Source organism: Puntigrus tetrazona, chromosome 24 (genome assembly GCF_018831695.1).
Source record: "Puntigrus tetrazona isolate hp1 chromosome 24, ASM1883169v1, whole genome shotgun sequence".
In the NCBI taxonomy this organism is placed as follows: domain Eukaryota; kingdom Metazoa; phylum Chordata; class Actinopteri; order Cypriniformes; family Cyprinidae; genus Puntigrus; species Puntigrus tetrazona.
The window spans coordinates 5,458,429-5,468,428 of NC_056722.1; the positions used below are offsets into that span (position 1 = coordinate 5,458,429).

The following is a 10,000-nucleotide window of genomic DNA, read 5'->3' on the forward strand; positions in this document are numbered from 1 at the left end:
GCTCGCCGAAAGAAGTCAAAACACGCATGAATAAAACAAGCATCAGGCCCGACTCAATAATGCATGTCGTAAGATGCGGCTGTCGATTCCCTGCTGCTCTTTATTGTTATGCATCCCAGCATGCTCTGGGTGTTTGTGGATGCATTACCTCCACCTCCGTGACGTCTGACTGTACGGTTCGCTCCAGAAGCTCCTGATGGCTTTCATCCACAAATAAACTTCCTCAGACAGCATGGGATGCTCGTATGTTTTATTCTAATACGCATTTATAAAAGATGCTCATCCTGGACAGAAGCTAGAGCTCCACCCCTCTCGGTTACTGTTGCTAGCGTTAAATGTTGCACGGTCTGAGACCGTTTTTATTTCAACCAATAGTTGAATTGTGTCGCAGCACGAATTAAAAAAACAAGCAACCATTCGTTTTGATTACTTTAATAATACGTTGAAATATGACGCTGTTTCTCTAAAGTAATAGTTAAAATTATAGCTTGAAAAAAACATTGATTTTATTTTTTGATGCTCCGTTTTTATTTTATTTCAGCTTCGTTTATTTATTTGTCATTGATTACTTTTAATATTAATTTATTAAATATTGCGGAAAATACTTTCCACCCTGGAATAAAAAAGAAATTGAAAAAAATCTCAATTTCCGAGCTTGTATCTCATTTAAATCAATAAAAAAAAAATACAAATTTACAATTAAGTATACTAATTCTGAAAAGAAGTGAAAAGTCTAAATGAGCCTTTTTATTTCTTTTTAATATTTTAGTTTTTTATTTTATTTAAATCATCAAGTATAACTCGACTAGATTTCACGTTACGTTTATGTGTGTGTATAATTATTTCATTTCAAGTAACATTTCTTTCTCTTACGTCTTTGATTTAACTTTATTTCTATAGTAACTCCAATAAAGCGTTTTCTACGTTTTTTGAAAAAATGTCGCAAGATTATTTAAAGATGCATAACCCCCATCTCTGGGTATTACAAGCAACTCGGAAACTATACTTTTTTAAAGCTTTCGGTGCAATTTTAATGAAAACACACAATACCTTGCATTAGAATAAGAACAAGATCCTGTCTGGCAACACAACGGGCGGCAACAGTTGCTAAGGTAAGAGCTACAGGACATTCGGGAGCCGACAAATCATATTAGCAACTAAACATCTTACATATATCCAAAAAGGGCTGCTTACCTCATTTATCTTTTCCAAATGTTAATGTACGGAATAACAAGAAGCAAAAGGAAACATAAGGGAATACTTTAGTGCGGGTCATCTCACATGGAGGATAAAAACACAGTTAAGACAAGCAACTTTGACATGGAGGAAGGGACGAGGGAGTGAGAGCAGAACTCCGCTTCTACCTGAACTCTAAAAACAATCTCTATCCATAATGAATCGAGCCCTCGGGGCGGCTCGCAACCCGCCGGCCGTCTGGCTGAAATATTCATGTCATCGAGATGTGAGGGATAAAGCGTGAGGTGAGAAGAAGCGCTGAACGCGAGCGGCGTCGGAGGAAATCAACAGGACTGGAGCGGTTCGGTGATGACATGAGCTCATGGAGAAAACTAGCGTTTCTGTCTCGCTTTCCTGCTGAAAATGTCTTACAGCGAGGACGTGTTTAGAAGCGAGTTTATGGTAACAAACGGGGTATGTTAAATACATTCTTCCCCTTCCTTGCTTCACATTTCTGAAAAAGAGGATTTAGAAACAAGGCGGCATACTTTAGCATTCTTAAATGAAGATGCATTTAGTAATTTAAACGTACTAGTTTAGTGTTTAGTTTTTTATCGAAATAAGCGAGTGTTTTTTCCCCATTAGGTTTATTTGTTCTTGCTTTAAGCATTTTTAGAAAGCGTGCAATTGTGTCTTGCTTGAGATGTTTGTACCGAAAGACAAGGCGAACATAAACCTTCTTAAATCAAAATGACTTCGATATTAGTCTCATTTTTTCTTAATGAAATCAATGGCTTTCCAAAGAGTTGGTTTTCATGCACAAATGCACTTCGAAAAGAAAGAAGGAAACGCTAAACCTTAGAATTAAGACGCATCTAAAAACAACTTGACGATTTAATGACCTCATTTTGTTTTCCATTTGAATGCAATTCCAGATTTTTCATAAACTCACTTCATTTGAAGGAAAACAAGACTTAAGTAATCCAAGTAGTTTCGCATCTCGAGGAAATCTTGCAAGAAACAAACAAACGCTCAAAACGTCCGCTAACGGGGGCTAACGTCACGTTTCCTCTTGATTTCCTTGTTTTAAGCGCGAACTCTTTTAGTTGAAGGGACTTAAGTTTTGATTAAAGAGCGCTTACGTGTTTGCGCCGGAAAACAAGACGGAAAGGCTTTGCAGGAAACACCAATCGAGCGGTCATTTCAAACCTGCACCAGCTCCACAAAGAGATGCTCTTGGGGGGAAAAAAAGTGCCTAAGTTCTGCTAAACATCTCCGTCGGTGCTTCAAGTCAAGTTCGGAAGGACGTTCAGTTGAAATAATATGCAAAGCGCATGCAGAGTGACACACGAACGCGTGAACGGACAAGAGGAAGGACGCACCTCGTACTCCTCTTTGAAGCCGTAACCCTCGGCGCACTTCATCTGCGTGATGTGCTGGAGAAGATCGGCCACGCGGATGGCCGGGTGAAGCTGACCCGTCTGATACGGGACGTCCACCGCCTCGCGCTTCTTGTAGGAGTGAGTGTGCGACTGCACCAGGCTGCTGGTCTCGCTGTTCATGGTGTGGTTCTCATCTGGCGGGAAAAAGGCGAGGGATAAACGGTCAGCGAAAGCGGAAGGAAGCCGCGGAGGAATGGGTGAGCAGCAGGTCGACGACTACATGAAGAGATGAGCACAGAACAACAGGTGAGTCGGATCCAAACATGTGCATAAACAGAACGCCGGCCGCCATCTACACGTTAACATCGAAACAAAACCAAGCCGTCTGTTCTAGCTAAAGAAACTGGCTATCCGATGTCAAAATGAGCTCGCACGAATGGTGGAATGGTGATGTCTGGATGTGGCACCTTCACGACAGGGTTGGGAACCAAAAGAAAGCACATTTGAGGATGCAGGTGAGTGGAGGGTGTCACATGTACGGCGCTGGCCAGAGTGAGCGGAACGCTAGTATTTTCGGCCTTTTGCTGCATGTACCGCAAACGCGCCTTTTGCCGTTGATTGTGATAATCCTGAGACGTCCGAGAGCTTCTTCAAGACGCTTCAGTGACTTTTAATGCCATACGTGTTTTTCATCTTCTCACTTCTTTATATGTATTTCTGACCTTTCATAATTCTAACTTTTTTATCTCGTAACTAAGACTTTTTCGTCACTATCTCAGAACGGACTTTTTATGCCGTCATCTGAATGGTTTATCTTGACCACTTTTCATTTCATAATTCCCACTTCTTGTCACAATTTCAACTCAATTTTCAACTTTTAATGCCATAATTTCAATTAATATTTGACTTTTTATCTCATAATTCCAACTTTTTATCTCATAATCATGATTGTCAATCTCCTAAATCCAAATTTTCTCAGAATTCAAAACTTTTTACGTCATAATTATTATTACGTCAATTTCATAAAATCTACTTTTTATCTCATAACTCCAAATTTTATCTCATAATTCCAACTTCATCATTTCCCAATTATGTCAATTTCATAAAATCTAAAATCCAAATTTTATCTCATAATTATGATTGTCAATTTAATAAAATCAACATTTTATCCCACAATTCATCATTTTATCTCATAATTCTAATTTGTCTAATAATTATGACTGTCAATATTATAAAATCAACTTTTTATCTCATTACTCCAATTTTTATCTAACAATTATCTCATAATTATAATTGTAAATGTAATAAATCAACGTTTTATCTCATAATTCCAACTTGTATCTCATAAATTCCAACTTTTTATCTCATAATTATGATTGCCAATTAAATAAAATCAACGTTTTATCCCATAATTCCAACTTTATCATCTCGTCAATTTCATAATCAACTTATTATCTCATAATTCCTACTTTTTATCTCATAATTATGATCGCCGATTTCATTTTTATCTCACAGTTCCACATCTCATCTCATAATTCCAACTCTCATAACTACGAGATAAACATTTTATTTGATCTCACAGTTATGATTTTGATGCCAGAATGGAGCGTTCGCCTTAAAAAGCCTATTATTACAAGCAATGGCAAAATGACCGTTTGGAAATGTAAAGTGATATGTTCTACTGACACGCTGCGTCCAAAGATCACTGCCGGAGGAAATACTAGTGTTCCGAGGACGTTGTCCAGCGCCGTACCGCACGTATGAAGAGGGCGGCCACGGGTGACGGCCATGCTAGCTAATGGGAGGCGAAATGCGACACAAGGCCATGCGAGAGAGGCGACACGGTTTGAGGGGAGAGGGGGGAGCGGATCCCACTGACAGTCACCCCCAAAAAACACAGGGCCGATTGGCAACTTACCATTAATGGGCACTTTTTAAGAGGATACATAACAGGTTAAATGTGAAGAAAGAAAACAGGAAGAGAGAGGAAAAAGGGTGTAAGCAACAAGATAGTTGAAGCAAGAGCAGCTACACATGAAGTCCAGAGACTATCTGAGGTTCTGACTGACTTACTCTGAACCGTCTGAGGTGTCCGAATGAAAGAAATGAGACGAGGCCGAATCTGAACCTGCTCGACTCTCGGGTTCCCCAAGTTAAATCCCATTCAGGCCCTCCACCGGGAACAGAGACAACTTTCTATCAAGCGTGCGGGTTTGCGAATCCAAGCGGCATCGTTTCAATTTTGGACTTTTACCTGACGTTTGGCCGTTGAACTCTTAACATTTTTGCATTGTTTTAATCACAGTTCGAGGTTTATTCAATGCCGTGGATCATTCCCTCGCAATTTTATACATAGATCTCGTCTGAAGTTTAAATACTTTGGTTATGCTTTTGCATTAAAACCAATTGTTTTTCACACATTACTTCAATGTATCGACATAAAATGTGCATCCATTTAGCCAATCGAATTAACACTGATCTCGCTCAACTCACATTTTTGCATTAAATTCCAATATTTTACAAAAAGACTGGCATGATTGATTTCATTTGAACCGCATTTAAATGTTTTTTCAACATCATAGAGTATTGATTTTATTTCTAATTTTTCATTTAAATCAACAATAGCCTTACAACGTCTTACTTTTACCGACCTTGTTAAAATTTCAATGTTAAACTACAATGTTTTAGCATTATTTTTTAACTTTTCTTTGTAATTTTACTCATTTTGTTTGTATTTCCCAACCGTTCATTTGTAAACAGTTTTTCAACATTGAAACAACATTTCCGTGGCCATTCATGGGTGAATTAACATCAAGGATCAAGTTTTTTCGCGAATTTTGCAAATTGAATCCATGTTGATCCAATGTCTCACTTGTTAAAGATTCATTGCTGATTTCAAAGTATTTAGTTAACTATTCAGCTAACGTATAAATGCTAACGTTATTAATTGACATTATTTCAAGCGCATTTCGAAACGCATTCACGAGTGAATCACTGTCATGAATCAAGGACGAATCAGTTTCGTGAATCAAATCAAGCGTCAATACAGCAACGTTGCTTCAACATATTACAACATTTCCTCTAAATTAAATAAAGATTAATAAGTCTTACGTTCACATTTTCAAACATTCAACAACTTTTTTCCACCGTTCAAAATTTATTTACAAGCAAATCAATGTCATTGATTTAGAAGATATTCATTTTGCAAATCAAATCAACATCGATAGTGCAACGTTATTTCGACCTCTACTTGAACGGATCGCAATAAAATAATTGCATTCTGTATCTCTTCACAAGCGTTTATCACTAAATGTTTTTTCTAACGTTGAAACGACTCACTTCGACATTTATTTACACTGAAGCGAGGCTGAATCATACTGAAATAGTTTTTGGTTTCACAACGTTTCAACATTTTGAAATATAAGTTCATTCCTACAGATTCCACATGCTTTTTAAAAATGAATTTTGCTAACTTTTTAGCGCTAAACTACATTAATGTCTACAGTGGAGGTCAATCTCGTGCCGTGAGGGCTGCAGATGCCTAAAAACTGCACTTTTTTAAACAAAATAATAGAGCTGCTTACCGACCTAAAGTCATTTTTCTGGTCATATCTTACTCGCAATAAAGTCAACTAAAGTTATTTGTGTGGCGCACGATACAAGGAAAGTCAACTTGTTTGGTTTCCACTGAAGAACAGAAATGAGCAAATGACGCCAGAATTATATTTGTTGGGGTGAAGATTAATTCATCTGTTAGTACGCACTCTTGTGTCTTTTAAATGAACGAATGGGGAAGAATACTGAGAACTCAACTGATTTTATAATAAAAAAGGATGTTTTAAACACTTGTGTGAGCAAAAAGACCGCGTCTGCAGACACTGATGGAAATGACCGTGGGTCGCTTTATATAGTAAAAAATATAGTAAAAATCTGAAATATTATTTTAATGTAAGCCAGCTGTTTTCTCTGTGAATGTGTGTTAAAGTGTACTTTATTTCTGTGAATTTTCAGCATCATTACAGAACTCATAATAATATACTGATTCACTGCTCAACAAACATTTCTGATTATTATCGATGTTGAAAACCAAATTTTTCGCGGAAACCGTGATACGTTTTATTTTTCAGGATGCATAGATCAACAGAAATTTCCAGCGTTAATTCTTTAGTAACATTACAAATGAATGACTTTTGACTAATTTAATGCATTCAATAAACGTTTGGTCATTTTTATTTGCTTCATTATTCGCATTTTCAAGTTAAATTATCACGACGTACGCTTTTTCCAAAGCTATATTATTTCGGCGGAACTTTATTTCATTTTTTTGAATATTTATGCATATTAATGCATATTTTTGGGGCTGAAGTGAACACTTTAAGACAACAGAAGATTCACTTTTGAATGAATGAATGGGAAAAACACTTCCTGAACCCAAGATCTCATTTAGTAGAGTGGTTTGGAGCTGTATTTAGGTCTTTAAAACGGGCATTGCTCTAAAAACTGGCAAAGTGCGTCTGAAGACACTGATGGAAATGACCATGGGTCGCTTGTTTTCGTTCGTGCCACACTGTCACTCCCCCCTCATCCGGTCCACATTATCTGTCCATGCACATGAGAGGTCATAGACATACGTGACGTCACACGCACGACACCGAATGCGGATGGGATGGGGTGAAGCCTCGGCTCGGGGAGGAATAAACCCTCAAATCTCACACAGAAGAGAAAAGCAGGCAGGTATGAATGTGAGGAAGCGTCAGATCTACTTCCTGTCTGTCTCTCGTCAACACAAACAAGCTATTTCTCAGGACACTGTCATGTGTGAAACAGAAACGGAGGTGTTCTCACCTAAGATCGCGGTCGGCACGAAGGGGTCTGCTCGCGGAGGTTTACAGAGAAGAGAAAAGCGCTTCAGTCCACACTGATCCAGCATTAGTCAGGAAGGTTAAACAGGGGACCGTATCGGCCCTTAGCTACCGCGCCCTTAGGGAAAGTTTGGGGTCGCGCCAATTTATCGAATCCAAAATACAGTAAAATTTCGTCAATATTTTTAGAACGTAAACCAGTCGTTTTCCCTGTGAACGTGTGTTAAAGTGTCATCAGTTTTCAGCATCGTTACAGAAATCGTGATAATATGCTACTTTGGTGGAAATTGTGATACGTTTTAATTTTCAAGTCCAAAAGACGGTATCTACTTGAAATGGAAATCTTTTTAAAAGCTTTCTTTACTGTCACTTTTGATCAGTGCAGCAATTAATGAATAAAAGTAAGAATTATTTTTCACTTTTATTTTAATTTTTAGTTAAAGTTGTAGTAATTTTGTTCTCAGACTTAGTTATTTTAGTCCATCAAGCTAAATTACATATTTTAAAAGCGTTTATATTTTGGCTAGTAAAATTTTAATTTTAATTATTTTGTTGATATATATATATATATATATATATATATATATATATATATATATATATATATATATATACTTTTTTTTTTTATGAAAAGCTAAAATAAAAGCTAATATAAATTTTTATATTTATTCGGTATGAAATTTATTTTATGTCAAGTAACAAATGTGTTTATGGTAGCTAAAATAAGCTTTTAAATAATATATATATATATATATTTAACGCATTATAGATTATTAATTTTAGTGCAGGGGATTAAACATAGTTTTCGTTCATCAGATTAATCCCGAATTATTTTTTTTCTAAAAAAAAAAAATTAATAATTGTACTGACCCCAAACTTTTCAAGACATTGTCTCCTAAAGGCGCGTGAGCTCAAAGAGACGCGGGCTTTACCTGGATAGTAGGAGTTGGGCACGGCCGTGCTCAGTGTGTTAGTCTTCATGGTAAACGACGACGGCGAGGACACAGCTTTCAGAAGAAAAAAGCAGAAAAGCAGGCCAGATGTGATGAATACACAAAGTACATCTTAATTCTGTATAAATCAAACATGTCACTACTCAATTATTAAGGAAGTTGCTGAGGTTCCCTGCGATATTTTACTGTACTACAGCACTGTTATATACTTACATCGGTTGTTTGTTTTAAGTTTCTGTTAATATTTTATTTTTATATTATTGCAATATTAGCATTTTTACTGTTTGTACATTTTCAGATATTTCAGAAATTTTGTGTTAGTATTTATCTGTTTTCATGTGAATTTTTGCTAGTTTTAGTAATTTTGCTGTATGTTTTGTCGTTTACGTTTTAGTCGTTATAGTACACTTTAAGGTTGCTGTTAATATTCTGATTTAGATTTTATCTTTGATTCTTCGAATTTAAATTTGAGTAAAAATGTTGGTAATTTTACTGTGCAGTTTTTTTAAACAGTTTTACTTTTTAATTAGTTAATCGGTTTAGTATACTATTAATGCTTGTTAATGCATTTTATTCGTATATTTTTTATATTATTAGTATTATTATTAGTGTAGTTTTACGTCATGTAGTTTTGGTCAAATTTGTACATTTTTATTTTTATTTTTTAAATGTTTATTGCTTTAATTTTAGCCAGCGTTTTAGTGTTTTTTAGTGTATTTGTATGATTTTTAATGCATCTACTGACTGATTTTTCTCTCTTTATTCTAGTTCTTGTAGTAATTCATCTTAAACTCCTGAAAAGGACAAGCAGACTCATTAGTGCTCTCCGTTCACGTCGCGTCTGTCAGAATGAGAATGTCAATCACAGACAGCAGGAGAAGGTCACGGGAAGAGCTGCTCTTTATTTATTTATCCCTGTTTGTGGTCACTTCACAGAGTCACAGAAGCCCAGGGATGTGTGTAAAATATCATCAAAGAAGCTGCTGCTTTGCCCTGTATTTCACATCTAAAAATCAATCATAATAATCACTCATTTGAGTCCTATGAATCCGGCGATGTGGAAAATGAGAGTGGAATTTACTTTTAATATAATTTGCCAAAAATTTGGACGAAAGCGGAGACGAACACTTCATAGATTTGCAAAACAGAATAGTGTCTGTGATATTATTATTATGATAGAAATATGCTACTGGTGAACATTACCGACGTGCTTCTTGAAACAACAATAAAAATAGTACAAAAAACATTATACTTCCCGCTATGCGCAGCACTTTGTTTTGCCAATAAATAATAATAATAATAATAATAATAATAATAATAATAAAGGAATTACATTGTAAAATATTAATTAAGTTGTTAAAGTGGTATGCATTCGTATGATTTATTTTTTTTAGTAGCATTTTTGCAAAAAAAACAAACAAAAAACACAGAAACAAAATAAATGACTGAATAAAAAAAAAAATAAATAAATAAACCACACATATATTGATTAGATTACAAACATTCAGTTAAACCATTAAAATGGAAAATGGTAAAAAAATTATTTAATTAAAAATTATTGTTAAAAATGTTTTTTTATTATTATTAAAGTTTTACCATTTCAATTTGTGAATTAAACCGTTAAAAT

The 10,000-nt window shown here is 35.6% G+C and overlaps 1 protein-coding gene across 16 annotated transcripts in view; it reads right to left on the reverse strand.

Annotated features, from left to right (window-relative positions):
* Nucleotides 1-10,000, reverse strand: part of ptprma (protein tyrosine phosphatase receptor type Ma) — a 177,413-nt gene that overhangs the window by 30,848 nt on the left and 136,565 nt on the right. For 4 of the 16 annotated variants that reach the window (XM_043226027.1, XM_043226031.1, XM_043226037.1 and 1 more), the window contains 5 exons: nucleotides 8,353-8,427; nucleotides 7,404-7,430; nucleotides 4,477-4,488; nucleotides 2,559-2,752; nucleotides 1,195-1,203 (listed from right to left, as the gene is read on the reverse strand). In XM_043226027.1, coding sequence (XP_043081962.1) covers nucleotides 1,195-1,203; nucleotides 2,559-2,752; nucleotides 4,477-4,488; nucleotides 7,404-7,430; nucleotides 8,353-8,427 — 317 coding nt within the window. The remainder of the gene's footprint in view (nucleotides 1-1,194; nucleotides 1,204-2,558; nucleotides 2,753-4,476; nucleotides 4,489-7,403; nucleotides 7,431-8,352; nucleotides 8,428-10,000) is intronic. The other 12 variants (XM_043226028.1, XM_043226032.1, XM_043226038.1 and 9 more) reach the window with 7 other exon arrangements.